Source organism: Genypterus blacodes, unplaced genomic scaffold (genome assembly GCF_046128005.1).
Source record: "Genypterus blacodes isolate CSIRO-AG114 ecotype Tasmania unplaced genomic scaffold, CSIRO-AGI_Gbla_v1 ptg000139l_1, whole genome shotgun sequence".
In the NCBI taxonomy this organism is placed as follows: domain Eukaryota; kingdom Metazoa; phylum Chordata; class Actinopteri; order Ophidiiformes; family Ophidiidae; genus Genypterus; species Genypterus blacodes.
Window position 1 is genome coordinate 1,192,525 of NW_027466941.1, and position 23,351 is coordinate 1,215,875.

At 43.4% G+C, this 23,351-nt stretch overlaps 2 protein-coding genes across 3 annotated transcripts; both read left to right on the top strand.

Annotated features, from left to right (window-relative positions):
• Nucleotides 1-2,940: 2,940 nt before the first annotated feature.
• simc1 (SUMO interacting motifs containing 1) lies at nt 2,941-9,239 on the top strand. The gene is made up of 10 exons (XM_076165007.1): nt 2,941-3,369; nt 4,402-5,664; nt 5,772-6,010; nt 6,134-6,203; nt 6,433-6,593; nt 6,733-6,825; nt 7,130-7,261; nt 8,139-8,295; nt 8,558-8,642; nt 8,970-9,239. Exons 1-10 carry the CDS (start codon nt 3,214-3,216, stop codon nt 9,179-9,181), a joined length of 2,568 nt encoding a protein of 855 aa, XP_076021122.1. The 5' UTR covers nt 2,941-3,213; the 3' UTR covers nt 9,182-9,239.
• Nucleotides 9,240-9,581: 342 nt separating this feature from the next.
• On the top strand, nt 9,582-21,950 carry LOC143011899 (CCR4-NOT transcription complex subunit 6). 2 transcript variants are annotated; one of them, XM_076164915.1, is made up of 12 exons: nt 9,582-9,690; nt 10,774-10,895; nt 11,518-11,704; nt 12,196-12,281; nt 12,378-12,482; nt 12,615-12,737; nt 12,898-13,055; nt 14,104-14,258; nt 14,643-14,797; nt 14,893-15,126; nt 16,582-16,784; nt 16,961-21,950. In XM_076164915.1, the coding sequence occupies exons 2-12, from the start codon at nt 10,784-10,786 to the stop codon at nt 17,174-17,176; spliced, it is 1,734 nt and encodes a 577-aa protein (XP_076021030.1). In that variant the 5' UTR covers nt 9,582-9,690; nt 10,774-10,783; the 3' UTR covers nt 17,177-21,950. The 2 variants fall into 2 exon arrangements, with proteins under 2 accessions (XP_076021030.1, XP_076021031.1); XM_076164916.1 differs by having other exon boundaries at nt 12,669-12,737.
• The last annotated feature ends 1,401 nt before the right edge of the window (nt 21,951-23,351 follow it).

Genomic DNA, 23,351 nt, shown 5'->3' on the forward strand with positions numbered 1-23,351 from the left:
ATAACACGCTGAATATGTTCGTGCCTGAGAAGCACTTATAGGGCAAATTCAGATTATGTTTCAATTCACAGCTGGCTTAAAGAAGGAGGTTCTTTTCTCAGACACATGCCGCTCACAGGGCTCCTCTGAATGTCTTTCTGAAGCCAGCTGGCTTCTTGTCACACATCGTAACAGGTTCCCAGTGCAATCAACTACTAATGAGCTCCGACATGCTATTATTCACCTTTAAAACAGGAAATTTCATACTGCAGATGATGAAATACTTCATGGCCTGGAGATCAGAGCATCTGCAGGTTTGCTGGGGAATTCAAAACTCAAAGTTAACTTGGAACACATTTGTCAGCTGAATAAATGTATAAGGTACAGCAGGGCAGGTTTTGATTGTGTTACATATATAAAATGCATCTCATGTACTGTCTGTTTCAAGTTGAAATGCATGTTGGAAAATAAAACACAAGCATTTTTTATATCCTTGATATTCTGAGATGAAAAGGCTATGATGTTTCTGAGGCGATATGTTTTCATTTCTGTTGCAACAGCGCTCACACACACACACACACACACACACACACACACACACACACACACACACACCATACACTAATACACACAGTATTAGATACAGTGTCATTACAGCTTATATTCAGAGGCATTGTCAGTCTCCCTCCATTGCCATACTAATAAAGTCTTCACATTGCTGGATGTGTTGGGGGTTGCGTGTGTCTGATTACCATGACTCACTGTGATATGTTCCAAGGGGTCTAATGTTGAGGTTAATAGTGCCTTTCTCACATTAACATGAAATACAGTGCAATATTGTAAATTCTTTGAAAAACAAGCACAGGCAAGCACCTGAACAGAGAAAACGTGAGAAATGTGCAATGTTGTACTTTGCACTATGACATGACATTAAGTCAATGTAAACATGTTCCTACCATCACTCATGTCCTTATCATACTTACACTGTTCCTATCAACTGCAGTTTTCCCATCAGTAGGAAACAGCTTTTAGAAACGCCGTTTACCAGTGTGACACAACAGGCTTCAATTCTGCTTCTGTTTAACAGTAAAGCAGGCGTGACACTGAGCACTATCTGACATAAACTCAGTTACATCTGTTTCCTGCGGCTCCCGCTACCCTGCCACTGTGTGTTTGTATCATTATAACCCGTGGATTTATATGACTGACAGCGGTGACTGGTAACGTGTCCAGAGGGTTCAGAGAGGATCAGGAAAAAATCCCCGGGGATCTGAGTCTGAGGAAGACAGAGGAAGCATCCATGCTGCAGCATTTACTTGAATGACACGTCTGGCGTAATGTATCATCAAGGAGGCACGGAATCAGCAAGAGAGGACACATGTTTGAATCCGAGGGCCTATGGAGGAGCGCAGTTAAGTAAAGAGGTGAACACACTCAGCTGTCAGCCCTTCTCGTCTCAGCTCTGAGGTCTCCTTGTGAGCTGAGAGGGATTTTCTAGATAAAGCTTGTGTTGACTTTTTGAGAAATTCCGATGAGACGTACACAAATGTTTCACTGCTGCCGGCCTGCATGTCTCAGAAGTTTTGGAACCTTTTACACAACATGAGTGCACTCCAGTGGTGATGTGTGAAACTACACAATGCATCAAGCCTGCGCATGGACAAATACTGTACATTTTTTGTTGATTAGGTCTATTTTTTACATGTTTTTATGAATATTTTTCTTCTATTTATGTTTAGGGGGCCACTTCCATGTATGACACACATCAATCATTTTAGCCGTGTGATTTTTACAAGGTAGTCTATAGCAAACATGTTAGGTAAAGACATTCTTTTCTTAAACTTGCAAATGGTGTTGACTCTCTTGGACCAGCTCAGTATACATGTGTTCTGCTTTATGACTGTATTAAACCTGCATCATATGGAACCCTAAAGTCTAGTTCAGGGGTATACAACTAAAATTTAAAGAGGTCCAATAGAGAAAATTTCTTGAAGCAAAGGTCCGGAAGATCATTATGTCTAACTATTAAGTGTGATATATATTTAAGTAGCCTAGTGGTTGTATCAACATCTGCATGTAATAAACCTGACTGTCAAATCAAATCAATTCAGTATGATTCAAAAACTTTGAGCTCTAGCTTGTCCTGCCAGGATTAAAAAAAGAAAACTCTGGGCTTGGATGGAGTCAAGGCCATTCTCATCCACATGTAGAGCATCTCATTGGTGAGCCTGGAAGGATATTTAGTTTTGATTATGTTCATTGTGGAGAAAGCTGCCTCACAGTTGAATGTAGAGCCAAACATGGTCAAGATGTACAGGGCTACTTTCCTCAGACCTGGGAGAGCCAGAAGGTGGAAGGGTCAGTTCTTACAAACTGTTCTTTCAGGGCCACATCTGCTTGGCGAGGCCCTGCATTTACGCATTTAAAGTGCTGTGTGACTTCCTTTGAAAACCCTCTGGCATTTGTGATGAGAAATGGGTTCCGAGATTGGCTGAGGTCCATCAGAGCCAAAACCTCAGGTCACAAATAGAGTTTCTTCCCCTCTGCAGTGGGCCTCATCAACAAGGCCCGGACCGCCCACTGAATATATAATATTCTTGCATATTTTGCAATAGGTGTACAGTTATTCTATTTAAATACATATAGTTATATTGTACACACTCCACACTCCATATTAAATTGATAAGATCTTTATTTTTATCCTATATAGTACTGTAAAATAGCTGTGATTTATTTTTCTCTTCATATTAATAATAGAGAAAGGGTTTCCTTCCCACACACACGACATCAGTATACAATAAAAGGTAGTAAAAGTAAATGTGATAGGGTCAATATATCTGAAATAAAATTCGGGTAAATGTATTGTTTTAATTCCAAATTTTTTAATTGTACTCGAATGCGCACTTTGCACTCCAGTCCAGCTGGTGGCGACAATGCACAGGCAAGCTGGTATGAGAAGAAGAACAAAAGGATTAGGAGGAAGAAGAAGTAGCAGAAGAAGACAGCGAGCTCAAAAATAGAGGAAAGGAAGAAGATACAATAAAAGCAAACACACCTAAGCGGACTAAACTATACGGACATATCATTGCAACATGGCGACCTCTTGTCAACCGTCATAAAGCTGCCCTCCTGCCCTCCGGCTGCATCAGATACACGTCATGTCACCCAGGAAATGCGAGACATCATAACTTCAGGCGACGCAGCGGCTCCACATCCTTACTACTTTGGGACGAAATGCGGGCGCCTCCTGTCCGTCTGCTGGATGTAGAGAGACGCGGGGACATGGACGCTGTCATCACGCTGAGCTCCGGGGGTGAGACCGACGACTCTGATGTGGAGGTCGTCGATCATGAAGTACGGCTGAAGCATTTTGACAGCGCCGGTCTAAAGGTAAGTGACTCTAAAGCCCTACCGTGCCGGTAAACGTATATAAGCTGAGTCACGGTAAGCGTCACGTTGCTAGAAAACGTAACTAGTTATGGTCATAGTATAAGAAGTGACAAAAGTGAAGTTACGTTGTTACGAATGTGTTTGCTACACTGCAGCGCTTGCCTTCAGGCAGGTGTTGGACTACATTTCCCATCATGCTTTGCTGTTGAGTTTCGTTTACAGTTAAGCGAATGTTTTTGGAGGGAATACCAGACAAACCGGCATAAAAACAAACACCACTCCCTCACATCAATTACGTGATGAATTTTTATAACTGAAACTCTATCGTCAAATCTAAAACTCAACTGTATTAACTCATATCACGTGAGTAGAGCCTCAAATTATGTTTGTTTTTGGTCAGGGCAGGGGACAAGGCAGTAAATTCCCCTGTAATATAGCTACTACTGTTTCACTATTTGATGCTAACCGATGGAACACGGTTTTGGCAGCAGTGAGGGATAAATCATATTTGCAGGGAGACTATAACATTGTAGTTTGACAGTTGTAACGTTTGCCTTCAGCACCTCCACAGAGCCATATCAATGCCGAGTGTTGACATTCTTGCCGCTGTTAGAAACCGTTTTGCAAACATTGATATTTGACACTTCAGTTTCCCTTAACCTCTGTAAAGCAGCATCTATACAATTTGAATGACTCCCTCCGTACCTGTAGCACCCGAGTCCTACCTCTTCAACTCCTCAGAGCACAAAACGTAACTGACAACTGAGGTAGAGATTCATCAGTGGAAGTGCTCCAGAAACCACACTTATGGATTCTAATCAGGAGGTAATGAAGGTTTCAGGTTAATTCTACCAAATGTTCCTTTAACTTGGTCAAATCCATTGCTGTAATACTACCAATAATATTGTTGCTGGCAGCATTAAAGCAAACATGATGGGGATGTGGTTGGTAAGCACAGATAGTTCTCTGACAATTCTTCAGCCTTTACAAGTGCTTTCTCGTTAATATATTCTTTGACATTTTCCTTTTCAGTGTTCAAGTGACCTCAAGGATCCAAGAGGGACTCCTCCAGGACTGAGGATACCCCAAACTCACTGTTCTGTGCTTTCAAAAATGATCAACTTGACTGACAGCAGCAATGTAACCAATGGGACAGAGCTGGACACCAGGTCCTTGCCACGAGATGATAACACAACTTCAAAAAACAAGTGTTTTAATTCTCATAAACACTCAGCGGGACATTCAACTGCTGTTTCTCCAGTGGACTGTGGTTCTGTGGAGCCAAACAAGGGACACAAAAATTGTAAAAGGAAAAACCACACAAGTGAAGCTAAACACATACCAATTCTAAAATTAAAACGGGTGCATTTACATGATACTAATGCCCTGGGATGGGAAACATCCTGGTATTCAGTCCGCTCATCTACACCTTGCAAGCAAGAGGACATGAGCAATAAAGCACCAGAATGCATTAACATGAGGACAGCTGCAACTTCAACTTTGTCTCGGCAGAGACAAGAGAACAGAAAAGATTTTGCAGAGACGGAGTTACAGCACACTGGTGAACTTTCTTATCCCCAACAATGCAACACCCCCTGCTTGGATGAAAGAAGCCCTGTGGCAACAGAGGAGCACCTCTTGTGTGAGCCCAAGTGGGACAACCTCTTTTCATCCAGTCTTGTCCCTTTTCAAACACCCCGCACTTCTTTTCAAGATGAAGCACAGGTTTCCTGTCGCAGAGAACTCTGTCACTTCAACTTTCCCTCACCTGCCTTTGATTCAGGAACCAGACAACTGGAGCTGGACCAAATAGAGAATCATCAAACACTCTCCCCCCACTGCTCACCCCCCTACTCGCTAAGCGATGGAGCAGAATCTCAACAATCTCGACAGACTTTAGATTTCAACCCTCAGTCCCACAAAAGTATAGAACCTCAAACTGATAGCCTTGAGAGCACAGCCAAGCCAACCCCCATGTCTCCAAATGCACTACCAGACAATACCTCAGGAAGGCTGTCAGAAGAGGATAAAGATGAGTTGGCCTCAAACAGCCCGGACTACATGTGCAGCAGCATCCCCGGTGACCCTCCCTTGTCATTGTGTAAAGATGAGGACATGGATGATGGTTTTGGGACGGGAACGTACGGGTGTTTTGTTTGGGAAGAACCGGATGATGTAAAAGGAATGAATGACGATTGCCACTTTGATGTGGACAGGGATACCAGTCTAGAGGACAGATGTTCTGTGTGCCCGGTTACACTTGGGAAGATAATGGATGGATCCACTCAAGTCCTGGTTAGACTCCTGGATTTCTTTCTTACTCTTATTATTTCATTGTACATGCATTTATTCATCCTGTACGGGCACATACAGATTTTCCCTCTGCTTAATCCTTTTCTTAGGCTGAGGAAGATGGTCTTGGTGCTTCAGAGCTATGTCGTCAGAACCTGTGTCTGGTTCACACTACCATGGATGAGAACTACACAGAGGGCACTTTGCAACTTCTGTCTGACCTGCTACAGCCTGGATATTACCCCCCTAAGAATATCACCTCTCACCTGCTGCAAGGCATCCTGCTGGACCCCCAGTGTCCCCAGCACCTATGTGTGCAGGCCTTTAATCTGCTGATGAGGACACAGCGGTGAGACACTTTACTGAAGACGGCCACCAGACAAATCAGACTAATGTCTTACCTGTAGCCCTCACAGTTTAAATCCTAAACCTCTCCTCTGTGGCCTCATGTCCTTTTCCATTTATGTTTAAGACACCATCGGGCTGATAAAATGACAGTTCCTTGGGATTGGGAGTTGTTGACCTCCATCATGTCCAATCAGGTACGAATGTAGGAATATGTCCATAAGCGGTAGTTGCATTAAAGTTAAGTTGCATTATTTCTGTTGCTATTTTTGCTATTGCTATTTTCTTTCAGTTTAATCTGTTAACTACTTGAAAACTATTGGAAATTGTTGCATGCACTGTGCAATAAAGACAAAGTTGAGTCTTTGTTTGATTTCAGCATAATGACTTTGCCCTGTCTGTTCCCTGTCTGTCTGTCTTTGTTAGGACGATACCAAGAGACACCGACATGAGGTTGTGTGCATGTTCTTGGAGTATGTTGTGCAGACTCTGGAGGACGACTTCCAGGCCAAACGCACTCACTCTGCCCCCCACCAGTCTGTGGCCAAGGAGATGCTGTCATGTGATCTGCACTTTAGTCGAGTCAGGTAACTTTGGTGTTCTCGTTCCACTATCACAGTCCCGACTATATGTGGAATAATACAAACTGTTTAACTTGTGGTTAAGTAAGGTCATTTCTTATTTATATATTTCATCTGTATATATATTTTGTTTTTCTCCGCCCAGAGATGTCATTAAGTGGATGTTTGCTGCCATTATGAAGTCAACAGAATTTGGAGAAAGTGGAGAAGCGGCTAGAGAGAGAGATCAACATACAAGGTGATTTACAGACCAAACAAACTTACTACTGCTTTACTTTGAATCTATTATTCGGTGAGAGAGAATGACAGAACCAATGAAAAGCCCCACAGTCTTTTATTACATTCCACTGAGAAACAATTTTAAGGTGCAGTTTACTTAACTTATCGATCCTTTGTGTCAAGATAATAATGTGACACTGGTAAAGTAAGAAATGGGGGAGAATCTATTGGCAATTTTGGTCTTTAAAGATTGACTCTACAGTGTCTATAAAAAGGTATCCTGGGTCTTTGCTCCCTTCATTCCCTTCATTTGTCCACTGTAGGATGGTGTTGGTCTTCCAGAGGATGCTGTCTCTGGCTCTGGAGGTGGACCGCTCTCCAGTTCTCAGCTCATTCAAACTCTCCGACGAGCTCTTCCACGCACTCCTTAGCAAAGTAGCATTACGAGCACACAGGTGAGGAAAATAGAGAAGGGATGGTTCAAAAATTGATGTGTGGGGAAGTAAAAGACTAAATGTGTTCGCTACAGGCTTGTTTGCATATGTGCTGGTTGAGCAGCTTCCTCGCACTAAATTGGATTTGCTCTGTAAATGCTAGACTACAATTTTTTTTGCTGAACTGCGCTCCGGTGCCATATTCAATCGCCTTGGGTGGAATGAGTGCCTTCAGTATGTTTACTTCATGAACCAGACAGGTGTACAAAACTGGCCCCAGAGCGCAGTTCAGCACAAGAAAAAGTAGTCTGCCATTTACATAGACAATCCAATTTATTCCAGGGAAACCGGGGGACGGTAAAGATCCTGTTATCAACGTGTATTGGTTTGCATCCTTCACAACGTTTTTTAAAGTTTTGGGGTCACCATTCAAATTGTGTTGGGGAAAGTGTATGTTCTTTCATTCATCAGCACACAGGGAAGGAGTTGATGGGTCAAACCTGGAGGATTTATGACAAATATGTATAAAATTTCACACAAGGAAATTCAACTTATACATTTAAATACCAAAGAATTCACTTTCATTAATGTACAGTATGTGTATGTAGATGATGTATGTGTTAAAGTCCAGACTTTCACTTTAAAGGAGACAAATTATGTGATAAGCACATTGATAAATGGGCTGTATAATGAAATGTAAATTGAGATTATTAAGATGATACTGAATGTTTTAATGAAAATGTAAATGAGGACTTTTCAGTCATCAACTGAGTAATAATTAACAACTAAGAAGTTAATTTCCAGCATAACCTCCCTGCTGCCGTGTTCCTGTCTTTCAAGCTGTCTCCTTCACTTTCCCTTCTGTCTCTCCTCTTACTAATTTGCTTCTGACACACAGGATGTTATTGCTGGAGAGTCTGCAGAGCAAACTGCTGAGATGTAAGCTGCTTCAACGTCTGCTGGAATATGCCTGCCCTCTGAAAACCTCCCTGACCATGTCCCTTAGTCTGCTACTTCACTTTCTCAAGAATTGCACTCTGACACCTGACCCTACGGTGAATACCAGAGAACACTGTGTAAAAGATCGGCCTGGTGTCAATTGTACCATATTAGAAGAACTTTGTGCTAAATGAAATGTTGGACCCTGTTGCATTTACATTGGGTGTTTTGGGGTCTAAAGATTTGATAGTTCAGTAACCCATCAAGACGTCATCACATTTGATGGATCTGCCTTAGATTTGGTTGTACAAAATTCAAAGAGTGTCAGCCGGTGAGCCACAGGGACTCTATGTAATTGACATTGCGAATGTTCTACAGGATGGTCCTGATAGGTGGCAGAGGTGGGAAGAGTTGGTTCATCTCCTCTGGATGTTGCTGCTCAGCTACAGTAAAACAATGAAAGGTGAGATACTGGTAAACCATGTAGTTGGTAATATGGCTTTGGTTAAACTAGGTTAAGTAAAGGATTTGATGAGAAAAGAAGCTGGCACCCCTTATATACACTGTATATATCACTATCAAAAAAAATGTTGGGTTATTTAAAAGTAATGTGGATCAGGTAGTTATAATAAAACATTTTTCAACAACAACAACTGGTTTATATAATACTATCCAGTGTAGGGCATCCCTGACATATGAACATTACAACACTGAATAACTCACTAAATCACTCCTCTCTACCAAATCCTCTATGTCTCACTCCTGACATGCGGGCATTTGTCACCCACAGGCTACCTGCGTGGCTCGGTCACTGAACCAAAAGGAAGAGTTGGCACGTTGTGCTACAAGCCACAAGATGTATTATCAAGGCCTGCTGTTTGTGAAGCCGTGGAAGCCTTCCTGTCCAGATCACAGGCTGACCTGGGCCAAGACTTACCTCTCCACGTCCACGAGTCCCTCACCTACCTACAGGATTACCTGCTGGATAATTGTCAGTGTTAAATAAAAGGACCCTTCTGTTACATTTCTTGAAAGAGTTATAAAAAACAATTTAAGCATTGTTCAATTTAATATTTATATTTTTGTACTTGTGTCTTTAACTTCTTCCTTTTAAGTACAAGCTAATGTCTGGATTTGACATGAAAATTAAAATAAAACACCAGGGCTTCTGTCTTTTCTTCTGTAAACAACCTTCACCTGTTCTGTTATCAGTTTGCCGCTAAGACTAATAGAGGACAAGACCGCCGACATATTGAATGAATCCGAGCGCGAACTAATGAAAAGTAGCCGCCGCGAGCTGCGGTCCGTCACTCATCACTCACTCACTCTCTGTTCATCAACAACTGGCTCGAGCGCGTAGAAACGGACCAATAGGAACCCGCGCTGTTATCGGCAGACGGGGAGAAAAAAAGTCCTGACAGTCGCCATGATACAGCAGCGGAAACGGGTGAAGTAGCTAGAAAACAAAAGAGAACACGCAGTCGTCATCGAGATTTGGTATGCTCTTGCAGGTAAAAAAAAAAACCCCGTATATCTAAGTGTTTGTAAATGCGCCGCTTTGTCAATTCTGCCACATTCTTTACGTAACGTTCCTGCTCCTGTCGCCATTTTCCGAAATAGGACGCGTTTGAGTAGGAAGTCGGCCAGCTTCGAATAATTGGTATCTGTTTTACGCTAGCCGTGAGCTAGCCTGGCTAACACAGGCTAAGCTAAATAGCCCGCTTTTGCTTGCAAACTCCAGAGCATCGTGTAGCATCGTGCCTCTGTTAGCTCGCTCGCTGCCTGTTTATCTCTAGATGGGAACGCATGTTGTTTGAAGCTAACTAGTGGCAGGTAGCTAACTAATGCGCTATTTCGGGCCTAACCTCAATGCGCAAGTCAGTACTTTGCCATTATGTAAACAACAATTACACCGTGTGTATTAATACCTTCTTTAAATTTTGGTCACCCGTTTAGGCCAAACGGCAAGTGGTTATAATTGCACCATTTGTCTAACTTCGTGTGTTTGGTGTCTATAAAGCGAGCTAGCGTTAGCCTTATAGCGTTTGTTGTGTTCAATATGTTAGCAACCTATTTAGTGTAGGCTAGGCTAATAAGCTAGCGACAATGAGGAGTTAAATCGTCCTGCCTTTGATAGCAAGGGTACTTGATTTTATAATCGTAAATCCGACTTTAGTCGTTCAGTTGTTCGGTTGCATAACCGTTGACAGCTTAGCTAGCTAGTCTGACCGGAAGGATTTTGCGTTTGATATTTTTTTATGTTAATTATGTAACTCCAGCGAAATCACAACGCTCATAGAAAGCAGTTTGACTGTCACTTATTCTTTATTGTATGCTGTCGGTGACACCTAATTTGAACCCCATTTTAACTGAAAGCTTGTCACTCTGGTTTGGTTATTTAAACAGTTTTATTTGACATCGTGTCCCATGGAAATGTTCAAGAAATTAATTATGCAAATGTGACTGATTGATTGGAGAGTGTTGCAGCTGTGGTTTAGGGGCCACACTTCCTTAAGATGAAGATTAAGTCCACATCTGGATAAGTTTTACAATGCTTTGAGTGGCTTCTTAAAAATCCTAATTTACTCCCATAGTGTTATAGGAATGCCCAAGGAAAAGTATGACCCGCCGGATCCTAGGCGGATGTACACAATCATGTCCACTGAGGAGGCAGCCAACGGGAAGAAGTCATACTGGGCTGAGCTGGAAATTAGTGGTGAGTATTGTCAGGGAATGAGTCGACTTGGAGAATGTATTGGATCAGTATTATAGAGGCGTCCTTTTCCTTAGTTTACAGGTGTCAAATGAAGTGCCTACTACGAATGTTTTCCCAAATTCCTAAATGTCTTTTGAACTTGGCCTTTTGCCTTTCACATTGAATACTTGCGCCTACAAACACACACAATCCTGCCACATTTGACATGGGATATTGCATTTTGTGCACACCCCCTGGTAGATTGTTAGGTAACCACCAAGTCACCTTGTCACTGCTAAGTTTAGTCACAAATCCACTGCTATACCATCACTGGCACATTGTCTTCACCAGGGGTTACATGTGGTTTCTGCATGTTGTTTTCACCGGACACTTAACATGGAGGATTCTGTGAACAGTCAGATATAATCTTAGTTTTTTTTCTTTGGTTACTTTATGAAAAGATAAATGTAGTAATTATAGTCTAAAGTACTTACTTGCAATAACCCCAGACCTATTATACTATCACATAATCATCATTTTCTACTAAGTCTAGTAGTGTAAGACGCACATAAAAACAATGTTTTGGCAGGTAATGGCGTCATTGGGCCCTCATTCACCTGTCCCTTTACCGCTCTCTATGCAGGACGAGTAAGGAGTCTCAGCACAGCCCTGTGGTCTCTCACCCACCTCACTGCCCTGCACCTCGGTGACAACTCATTGTCGCGCATCCCGCCAGACATTGCCAAACTACACAACCTGGTGTACCTGGATCTCTCATCCAATAAGATCAGGAGCCTGCCGGCAGAGCTCGGCAACATGGTGTCTCTCAGGTGTGTAATGTTGGGGTTTGCATATCCAGTATCTATCAATCCTGATAGAGATGTACTGTCCATTTACTGAAAGAAGTGAAAGAGGAACTGTTCATGTTGGTCCCCACTGACCAACATGAATTTGGATTTGATTTTTACTCTTACTATTTATTTCATGTCTTGTGCTAGATTGTCTGTCGGTCCATGATTAGGTGATAGGCTGTCTTATTTGTTTGCATAATTAAGTCATTCATATCTTGCATAGAAACCTGTCATCCCATAATGTCCAATATGAAATATGTGCTATTAAATCAACATCCTTGTTTATTTTTATTGTATCACAATGTATTGTATGGCTACATCAGCTAAACGTTAAAGTTGGCAGGTGCGCCATTAACACACTTTTGACAGCAGCAAGTTGCTACATACTATTTTTAAATCCTATCAAAGAAGCTGTGCAGTCTTCTGATGCCTGGATGCCTCTTTTTTTTTTCCTTCTTTTTTACCCACAGGGAACTGCTTTTAAATAACAACCAGTTGCGGGTTCTGCCATTTGAATTGGGGAAACTGTTTCAGTTACAAACACTGGGGTTGAAAGGTGAGTGGCTTAAGGCTTTTTTTGTGGCCATTCTGTCCTGGAGATCCAATTGTAGGGGTGGCAATGATTCAGCCCCTTTTGCTTTTACTTCACCAGGAAACCCACTTGCACAAGAAATTATGAGCCTCTACCAGGAACCTGATGGCACGCGGCGACTGCTCAACTACTTGTTAGACAATCTGGCAGGGGCTATCAAGCGCAGTAAGTTCCACTTCTTGCTAGCAGATTTAAGAAATTGCATGGTTTACAAAGATTTCATTGACGTTTCATCACTTAACTGTTTTCTTGTCCCAAATTTCTAACACTGTCTTGAACAACCCTTATATCTTATAGCAGTAATTGGTGGGCATGATGCTCTCCATTCTGAGCTGCTGTCTGTCTGTTCAGTACCCACAGAGCAGCCCCCAGCACGGTCATGGATCGCACTCCAAGAGCCAGACCGAGCACGGCCCTCGGGTAAGTGTCGTTAACATAGAGCCTCACACCAACACATATGGCAACACACGATCCCACGCTCAGGTTTGCTGTGGGTGTGTTGTTTATAGCTATGAATTCTGCTTCATCATTCCACTCAACAAATCTTAAGTGAACCTGTCTGTGCTCATTTCCCCCTCAGCACTGTTTTCTGTGATGTGCTACAATGTGCTTTGCGATAAGTATGCCACACGCCAGCTGTACGGCTACTGTCCCTCATGGGCTCTAAACTGGGAGTACAGGAAGAAATCCATCATACAGGAGATCATGGGCTGCAACGCAGACGTCATCAGTTTGCAGGTGAGCGATGTTTGTGAAACGTATGGGTTCCTGTTTTTCATTTAAATTGTCTTTACCAAATGAGGAAAATGATGTTGTGGGGGTGTTGCTGACCAATATAGGCAATGGAGAAACGAGCAAACCTGTACAGTGTAGCATGTCATCAAAAGACTGCAAACGTAGCTGTTTTCTGTGAAGCTGTCAAACACAATGTTGAGTTGTTGTTGAGCTGCACCTGTGGGGTGGAAAAGGCAAAGTCAAATAATGAATGAGTTGAATCAATTTCTTACCTGCAACACAACTGTTTGATAAGCTTGATGTGAAGATGTGTTGCTCGGCTATTCTGTTGGGTGTCGGGTGTTTCTTATATTGTATCCATTTCCTGTGTAACTTCAGTGGTTAAATCACAAGGAATTTGTCGTCCACATCCCAATGCTATTTTTGATGCTTACAGTAGAGAGCCTGCATCTGTATAGAGTTGACATCAATTACACACACAGCTTACACTGCTTGCTCACAGGGAAAACCCTGGTGTTTACAATAATCCCCAATAAAATAGCAATAGAATCTGTAATATTGGTGATGCTCATTGAAGCCAGCAGTTAGCGTAGTTGATTCGGCTACACGTGTACGGGCTGGTGGGGCAGCCTGAGTGTGCCAGGGTTATAAATCCATCACATCGAATAAGTTTACTCTTTTAGTCTGCACAAAATGTACTTTGTCATATCAGCATATGAAGGACAGATTGTACCGGGCATGGTGACTGACACAGCAGAACAAATTTTGTGTTAAACACTTATGTCAAATGTTCCTCAGCATTCTGTAGCACATGACCTGCTATGCCCTGGCTGTGATGTGGTTGCTAACTTTTATTCTGCTTATTCACCTGTTTAAATCAACACAACCTCTAACCATGGACAGTGTGGCTCAACCTCTGACTTTAGTTGGTTGGAAGATGCAGTTGGGGAGTCTTGTCCTTGATGGGTCATAACAGCTAACTAACTTGGTGATTGGCAGGTTTTTTTTTTTTTTCTTTTGACCAACCTGGTGACTGATATGTCAATTTCAGGAAGTTGAGACAGAGCAGTACTACAGCTTCTTCCTGCCTGAGCTGAAGGAGCAGGGTTATGACGGATTCTTCAGTCCAAAGTCACGGGCTAGGACTATGTCTGAGTCAGATCGCAAACACGTGGACGGATGTGCAATTTTCTACAAGACAGAAAAGTAAGCATGGATACAAATCAATGTTCTCAACTAGTTATTAGGAAACTGTGACATTTGCAACAATCTAAGTCTGTGCTAAGGGGATAGCATTTGTTGTGTCAATTAGCCACAGTCATTGTGGATACAATGGACAGATTAGTGCAGATTATTTGCTACTGAGCATAAGTCATTGAAGGACACGGTTACAAGAACCCAAAGCCTGACGTTTGAGTTTAGCTTGGTGAAGAACATGGCTGCACCATGCCAGTGCTTCTGGAGTGAGCTATTATATTGCCAAACTGTATGCAACTCTTTGGAAGTTAAGTGCTTGTTCAGTTTGTGAATTGCATGGACTGCTTCTAAATCTCTGTCCTTACGCGCTGGTGTCTCGCCGTTTCCCTCCAGGTTCAGTGCAGTGCAGAAGCATACAGTGGAGTTCAACCAGCTGGCTATGGCTAACTCTGAGGGCTCTGAGGCTATGCTGAACAGAGTGATGACCAAGGACAACATTGGCGTAGCTGTGCTGCTTGAGGTCCGCAAAGAGATGATGGAGCTCTCCTGTGAGTAGACGCCCGACACAGATCTTTGGCACTCAACATTTAAGTCTAGACATCTCTAAATTGACATTTTTGTATCCTGAATGTTTTCCTGTTAGCCGGAAAGTCACTCCATGGTATGGAGAAGCAGCTGCTTTTGATAGCCAATGCCCACATGCACTGGGACCCGGAATACTCTGACGTCAAGCTGGTCCAAACCATGATGTTCCTGTCAGAGGTGAAGAACATAGTGGACAAGGCCAACCGCAGTCTGAAATTGTCCTCCATCTCGGGTGAGACCAATGCCATTCCCCTGGTGCTGTGCGCTGACCTCAACTCCCTGCCCGACTCTGGTGAGTTACTTTGACTAATAGTTACTTACTGATACCTTGTATCTCTGCTTTTATTTTTCATGGCAATTTAATACGAGATGTGATATTGCATCAAGAGAACCTGAATGTTCACGCCATACAATCTTTGAATTGCTGTTTTGTTTATTTGACAACCAAACTTTTCCACCATCCGGTGTCAAAAGTAATTGTCCCCTTAGATACTCAACCAATTTGACTGTATCCAGCCCTAATTACAACCAGCCCTGTTGAATCTAAATCTTGCTTTATATTGACCTTGACCGTGAGATTGAAACAGTCAGCACAAGGTTTCTACGAGAACATCAGGTCTCCATCTCAGGAAATTTCAGAGTAGATGAGCAAAACGTTATTGGAAACTACCGATCAATAAAGGGTTACAAAGCCATTTCTGAGGCTGTGGGACCACACCTAACCACATTAGGAACCATTACCTCTAAATGGAGAACATTTGGAACAGTGGTGATTCTTCCCAGGAAAGGCCAGCCTGCCAGAGTGTCTCCCAAGGGCACAGCAGCAACTCGTTAAAGAAGTCACACAAGAACATCTAAAGAACTACAGGTCTCAGTAAAGCTCAGTGTCTAAGACTCCACAATAAGGTGGTCACAGCAACATGACTTTCATGTGACCTGTAGTTGAGTTGTGCAGCAATGATCCAAAGCACAAAAGCAAGTCTATAGCTGCATGGTCAGAAGAAACGCAATTGAACTTCTGGGAGGACCGATTCAAGGTCCTGACTAAATTTAGCCCAGTAGAGAAGCTGTGGCAGGACCTGAAGCGCACAGTTCACACTGGATAACCTACCAGTGTGACTGAATTAAAGCAGTGAAAGCAGTTTGACCTAGAGTTCCTCCACAGCCATGTAGACGGTGTCAGGTTATAGGAAGTGTTTAGCTGCGGTTCCTGCTGCCAAAGGTGCTGCAACCAAGTACTGTACCTGTGGGAGCAATTAATACTTCACACGTGCAATAAGCTGTTTATCAAAGGCGGTAATAATTAAACGATTGTGCTCACGCAGCCTCCAATTTATATAATATTACATTTTGTCCTAATTTGTGAGGTCTGAAGCCATTAAGCTTGAAATATAGGCAATAACAGAAGATTTTGAGAAGGGAGCAAAAATTTGATTGACATTATTTTAATAAGCTGCAAATGTAGTCATCATTTTGTATAAAGTGTTTCCTGTTGACTGCTTCACGTCCTTCAATAATTAAGCTCATTAGTAAACCAAGTTTGTCTAATTTATTTGATAGTCTCATTATACTGTTAAAAGGTTTTGTATTTTGTCACTTACATGATTTGCACTCCATATGTTGTCAAAGTCATTTCAGTATTTCTGCTTCTTATTGGCCATAGTTGCACAAAGTCCCAGATGTGTCATCAGTGTGTGGTCGGGTGTGCGCTGTTGATTCTGATGCAAACGTCTCCTCCTTTGTTCAGGTGTGGTGGAGTACCTGAGTACCGGCGGAGTGGACTGCACCCACAAAGACTTCAAGGAGCTCCGCTACAGTGACAGCCTATCCAAATTCAATTGTAACGGCAAGAGCAGCACGTCCAACGGCAGGATCACTCATGGGTTCAAGCTAAAGACCGCTTATGAGAACGGCCTCATGCCTTACACCAACTACACCTTTGACTTCAAGGTTTGTGTTGTGTGTGTGTGTGTGTGTGCACACAGATTTGAAATTGAGATTGTGACCTTTTCCCACATCTATTTCAAGACGTCTTCATTTATTGGTTGCTTCCCCTTTGATCTGTACGTAGATGAAATCTGGATGTATGAACTGTGGAGATGACTTCTCTCTTCTTTTCTCCGCAGGGTGTCATCGACTATATTTTCTACTCCAAGCCTCACCTAAACGTGCTGGGTATCCTGGGCCCCCTGGACCAGCATTGGCTCCTAGAGAACAATGTCAGCGGCTGCCCACATCCCCACATCCCCTCCGACCACTTCTCCCTCTTCGCCCAGCTGGAGTTGCTCCTGCCCAACTTGCCCCCCCAGGTCAACGGGCTCCATCTGCCTGCGCGCAGGTAGTGAGTCCCCACCACACCAACCAGGGGGAGACGCGACCACGCCCTCTCCCTCTCCACCCTCTGCCCTCCCACTACCAGCTCTTCCCTCCGCCACACCGGAGGAGGAAGACAAAAACACAACCTGTAAAATAATCGTACAGTGAGGTCTGGCCGACAGGGATTTCGTATGATGTTATAGATATTCTATATTTTTTCTTTTTTTCTTTCTCCGTTTTTCTTTTATTCTTTTTTAACTGCTTGATTCAATCCTGTTTGTGTATCATATTGGACACCCTTCCCTCCTCAGATCCAACCCCCACCCCCGCCCACTTTGCTTATGACTTTCAAACTTCGAGGGGATGGTAGCTCATTCAGATTTGTCACATGGGCCCTGTTTGTTTTAAAGAGAAAAGTAACCTTGGCAGCGGCTGAGAGGAGAAAGTTTTCCTCAAAAGCTCCACAGCAACCGGTCTGCGTCTGTCTGTCTGTCCTGTATAAACTTCAAACCAGCAAAGACAGCAGACTTGTAGTTTCAGACCTGTATTATTGGCTTGTGCTCGGTTTCCCTGTCTTCTGGGCGGCCGGTTGCGCTCTCTCGGTCTTTCTGGGACACGCGAGGCATTTGCTCGCTGAGATGCGGTTGGGGCAGAGCGGCTCTTAGCTGGAGGTTATGCTTCCCTGGAGGTGGACGTAGTGCAGCTTTGTGTGAGGTGCGATTTCCTGCTGTCATTCTGTGGTGCTGAGGCCTTTCGTGTGGTCACGGCCTCATGTGGTGCTACAAGATCTCCACCTCTGACCCCGGCCCTGGTGCATTTGGCAGCCAAATCCGCAGATGCCTCAAGAACCAGACACCCGAGAACTCTATACGCTTCATTCCACGTGGGTAGTGTGTAATGTTAAGTTTGCGGGACGGGGGCCGCTGTCAGGAGCTGAGCAGCTACCATCCTGTTTACTGACTGTTTTTACCCCAGCTTGTATAGTTGTTAGGCTGGTTCAACTCTTGGGAGCTCACATGGCCCTTCGTTCCACCTTCTGGGCAAAGGGATTGAGGCTGATGGGCGACGCAGTGGGGGACTTTTTACTTAACTTTCTTTAGTGTTGATTGCTTTTAGGCAGAGTGAGAGAGGGATGGCGAGAGAGAGAGAGAGAGCAATGGCTGATATACAGGAGTAAAACCAGCATTCCTCTCACTGTGTGGAGCTGCCGTCCAGTTCCACACACACACACACACACACACACACACACACACACACACACACACACACACACACACACACACACACACACACACACAAAAAAGCATGCTTACACACACACTTGCATACAACGCACACACACACACACACGTAATTTGCAGGCGAATCTGTAGCACTGTCTCCGAGGCCAGTAGTGACTTTCCCCAGCCATAAATTCCATACACACACAAAAGCAGTGGTTTTTTTCACAAGTGTTTGTACAGAATAGAAATCTAGATTCAGTCTTTACATGATTGTATATGAACCACAAAAGACCTGTTTTCTGGCGTTTTTTGTACTAAGAGTAAATTATGATCCGATTTGGAAAAAAAAAAAGATTGTATTGTAAACTATGGCTAAATTTTTATCCAGTTAATGTTAAGATGAATTGATATTACCAGCTTGTACAAAAGACGTAAGAAGGGGTTGTTCAAGGCGTTCACTGTCACTACTTTGCACTCCCTGTAGATTAACTGTAATTAATGTATCAGTATTGTTTTGGTTTTGTTTTTTCCCTCTGCCGTTGTTTTGATTTGCCGGCACATTGCCATGATTGTAAATAGACACCGAGTAACTCTGCCTGTTGCTTCATGCCCATTAACAAAGCCATCGATCCGCTCTGCTGCCATTCAGTTCAGACAAAACGACACGTTTGGATGAGTCACAGCCCACCAGTGACTCCACATCTGCTCCACACACACACACACACACACACACACACACACACACACACACACACGTGGCGGTGCAATGACTGACACAACCCATAGAGAATCCCACGTGTACAAACGGAACATTGTGCCTCACTGTAGCAGTTGTCGTTGTCTTGCACTATTTACATTTGACGAACGCCTGAACAACCTTTTCTGATTTTATTTTTAAATACTGTTGAGACATTTGTGAAGATTTTATGTCCTTTTTTTTTTGGGGGGGTTTTTGTTAATGTTGATTTCCTTTTTTATGAGCCGTGACAATGTTATGATGTGTATATCCTTCCTATTCATTGAGCTCTCTAGTAATCAGGTATGCTTTACTCCCCCTCCCTCCCCCGCCCCCCTCCTCTTTAAGGAACATGAGTAGGATGTCTTATCTTTATAACTCCCCCCCCTCCCCCCTGCCTGGATTGTTTTACACCCTGTTTGTACTTTTAGCACAGCCCTGCGTCCCTCAAGTCACCGCCTACAGCCATCAGCCCTGACCAACTGTCCCTCTCCTCCCCCCCCCCAGATATGAATTCAGACTCTCCCAAAGCCTGTCCATCACCCCCCCGCCCGCCCCCCTCCCCCCTCTACTATATTTACTCTAGCTGTGTCGTTTTAACCCCTTTTGCTCTCGACCACTTTGTATAGTTCTTACCCTCTTCACTGCAGCTATTGTGCCATCTGTGGACCCCCACGCCCCCCCGCCCCCCCTACCCCTCCACTGTGGAACGCTCCGCTCTTGTTCTGCTTTTTTTTTGTACGGACAAGAGACGAGGGCCAAGTGAGCTCACCTGTTCCTCTCCGAAGGCCGGATAGGTAAACGCGTCGCTCGCTCTCTCCCGTTTCTGGCTAGAAAACTCCGGACCAACCGTCACTTCACTCGACAAAAGCTTTTAAAATCAGACATAACAGCATGATGAGCACTTAGTAGATTCAGATGCAGCTCCCTTCACTCCCTCACGCCCCCCCCCCCTAAAGACATGTTGGTAAATAAACCCCCTCATTAATGTATAGTCTTCAAATCGAGGTTTCTGGTTCTTTTCTTTGCCCCTTCCTGTTCTTTTTAACCTTTTTGTTTCTTCCAATGGGAACCAATGTGTCCAGATTGACTTTTTTTTTCTCCTCCTTCTGAATGGCATTAGTATTGTAGTAGATTTACAGACTAGCTTTTTTTGTAAAGTGTGAATAAAAGATGTATCTCATGTTTCCTTTCTAAAAAGATATTGTGTTGTGTAAATCATGAATTCTATGATGGTGTTGCGATTGCTACCTTTGTTTTTAACTCCGCCCCCGCCCCTCCCCCGCCCTGTTCTCAATCCCCCCCCCCCCCCATCAAACCAAATCCTCCGCTTAAGAGTTCACGACACGGCATCCCGACGGGTCGGTTAGAGAAGTAGAATGTTGGGATGATGCCTGTCGGAATGAAGGGCGGAGTTCAGATTGGAGGAATAGAAAGTGCATGGTTGGCATTTGTAGAACCTTCATGACAGGGATGTTTTCTTTATTTGACTTTGTCTCAGCTTTATGTTTGGATGTTGCATGGCACTAGCTGGAGAGTGCTGGTGCCTGTAGGGTAGAGCAGCAGAGCTGTCTCCATAGTGGCTGCAGTACTAGAGAACACTGTTCTGACTGGTGTAAAATGTGTTTGTAAGACTAATGATGTGCAGCTGATAGCTAGACTGGTCCTGTGATGATTTGAGTACTAAGTTCATCTCGCGCTGTTCTTGTGCATCGCAGTGGTTAAATCTGTTACACTAGCTAGTCTACAGCTGATAGTCACACTGATTGGACTCTTGATGTCCCCGCCCCCCCCCCCCTCCCATCCGTACCTTCCGTTAACCACACTGCCGCTTCTGATCGAACAAAAACTAGCAAATCACTCAAACGTCACCCTGCAAACTTTGGTCGGCTTTGTATTTCACACAATTGCGTTGTTTTCTCGTTGGCTTTTGAAAAACTTTTGACTTTCCCAGGCTGCATCCTATTGTAACGGTGCACACCAAAGCTGCTTGTTGTGTCGCTCTCTGCTGTCGATTACGCTCGCTCTCTCTCTCACTGACCAATCACTCAAATTCCAAGTCTCAAATCTTCATGAAACGTAGGGCTGTAAGGAAAGCAAAGTCCTTTTTGCCTTTTCCTTCAATTCCATGTAACATTGCACCCATCGTCCTCATTGTTCAGCGCTTAAACTCATTCTCAATCCACCCTTTCCTCCCCAAAACTTGGCAATAATACAGGAACATTCAGACAGATTCAGAAAGATGTTTTTTTAAACGTTTTATCTGGAAACTGTAGCTATTTCCTCTTAACTGCGATCACTCTCTTTCCTGTCAACCTTCCATCTTCCTTCCCACTTTTAGGACCACATTTCTAACCTCACCTCTTATTCTTTCATGCATCTTGTATATTTACTCGCCCTCCCTCCCCGTCTCTCTCTCTTCTTGCCAATCTAGTGGTAGTAGTTTAATGATCAGGATTGTCTATCTGTAGTCAGCTGAGTACATATATTGATCTTTGTCACTGTGTTTATGCACTGGACCAACTATTGTTTACCATTCATGAAATACCAGCAAAAATGAATAATGACAAAAAAACACTTGCACAATGTTGTAGAATGTCCATTTAACCCAGATGAGAAATCAAGGCAGCTGTTTTCAAATCAACGCATAGTTTTAAAGCGAAACTGAATGGTAAACAATGCTCTTTCTGTTGTACCCCCCCGACCCCCTCTTCGCCGTCCTCTCAATCCTCCTGGACTAGTTTTTTGTTTTGATTTTTCAGGTTCTGCTTGTTTCCTTTACACCTACCTATGTATTTTCCTACTTCTGGTTGAAAATAAATTCTATATTATCTGTTTCAAGCTGTGTCAACTCTTATTCTTTGCAATGGATATTGGAAAAATAAATTCTATATCTGTTCCCTTCATCTTGCCTCGTTTCTCTTCACTTTTAAAGTTTTTTCTAATCTGTCTCGGGCTGGATTTTCTTTTTTGCTTTTCACACTTTAAACCTCTCGTGTTAATAATGTGAGGTTTCAAACGCAGCGACGATGGAATCCAAGCGTAGGTATGTGACACTGCGTTGGCTTTAAATTAACAGCACCCTCCGTCTGACTGCAGGTGCAAATGAAACCTTGCATCTCAGGGTCATAGAGTTCCACGTCGCACACTCCACCTTTGATGTGCCCTTGAGCAACACACTGAACCGTCACCAGCATCCATGGCTCTGTTTTGTTGCCGGGCCTCACCTTCAATTGTTCCTGGAGGGCAGAAAATGTAAGTTTTTCCCTGTATTAGATATTTTCCGTCAAATTTCCTCAGGTGATGTGTGTGTGTTATTGCTTTCAGACACACGGGGGAGCCAAAGGATCACCTTCAACCCGTCATCTGCTGAGGGAGGGAACATCCACAGGGCCTGGAAGCATCTGCTGGGGTGAATTCAGACAGAACAGGAACAAGCAACGCGAGAGAGGAAGTGAAACAGGAAAGTTTAACACACACTAAGTGAGAGAGAGAGTGAACACTTCTTGGAGTGTGTAGTGGCATTTATTATGAGAGCTGCTACACAAAGCTGTTATTGTTGATATGCCCCTGAAGAGAAGATGGCAAGAGGATAGCCGTTAGTTAGAACCTGCAACAACAGTTCAACAAATTCTATAATTCTGCTCCTGTTCAGCCATCTGTGGACTCTTATCATCGTCTGTCCTCTGCACCGTCTCACATTATGTCTCGCTTTATGTCCTTTGGATGACGGCTCAGTCTCAGTGTGTTTACAGCTTCCTGTATCGTTCCCCTTGCGTAGATATTTACTCCAGTACGTTTGTCTACCACTGGTCCTTTGAAGATACCATCACATTTTTTGCCTGTAACCTTTGAGCCGTAAGACATAAGAACCAAATGTTTTTCCTGGATTCATTTGATCTTTATGCACACATCCATATAGGCCACGCCCATTTGCATCAAATAGCCAATAACCAGATATTTTGAAGCATCAGTGTACTGTAACCACACACAAAATATGAACCATGAATTGACCTGACGGTGGCGCTCTAACAGTTATCTGGCCTTTTGAGGACCTTTGGACTTGGAATCGTGGACGTTTTTAGTGGCGTGTGTGTGTAATATTCTGGAAAGTCTGTTGGTGGTTTTGAGAGATTAATAACATTCCTTTCTAATCGTAGGGCCAGGACCAGGGAAGGACATTTGTAGAGTCGTGAACTTCCACACTAAAGTGCTGCAGATGGCTCCATAAAAGTGGTACCA

What these genes read in the sequence shown, in the direction of transcription:
- simc1 (XM_076165007.1), top strand. Translation starts at nt 3,214, where the DNA reads ATGCGGGCGCCTCCTGTCCGTCTGCTGGATGTAGAGAGACGCGGGGAC. An exon ending in CTGCTGATGAGGACACAGCG is followed by an intron (nt 6,011 to 6,133) that starts GTGAGACACTTT and finishes TTTATGTTTAAG; the next exon opens with ACACCATCGGGCTGATAAAA. An exon ending in GTAGCATTACGAGCACACAG is followed by an intron (nt 7,262 to 8,138) that starts GTGAGGAAAATA and finishes TCTGACACACAG; the next exon opens with GATGTTATTGCTGGAGAGTC.
- LOC143011899 (XM_076164915.1), top strand. Translation starts at nt 10,784, where the DNA reads ATGCCCAAGGAAAAGTATGACCCGCCGGATCCTAGGCGGATGTACACA. An exon ending in ATTTTCTACAAGACAGAAAA is followed by an intron (nt 14,259 to 14,642) that starts GTAAGCATGGAT and finishes GTTTCCCTCCAG; the next exon opens with GTTCAGTGCAGTGCAGAAGC. An exon ending in ACTACACCTTTGACTTCAAG is followed by an intron (nt 16,785 to 16,960) that starts GTTTGTGTTGTG and finishes TTTTCTCCGCAG; the next exon opens with GGTGTCATCGACTATATTTT.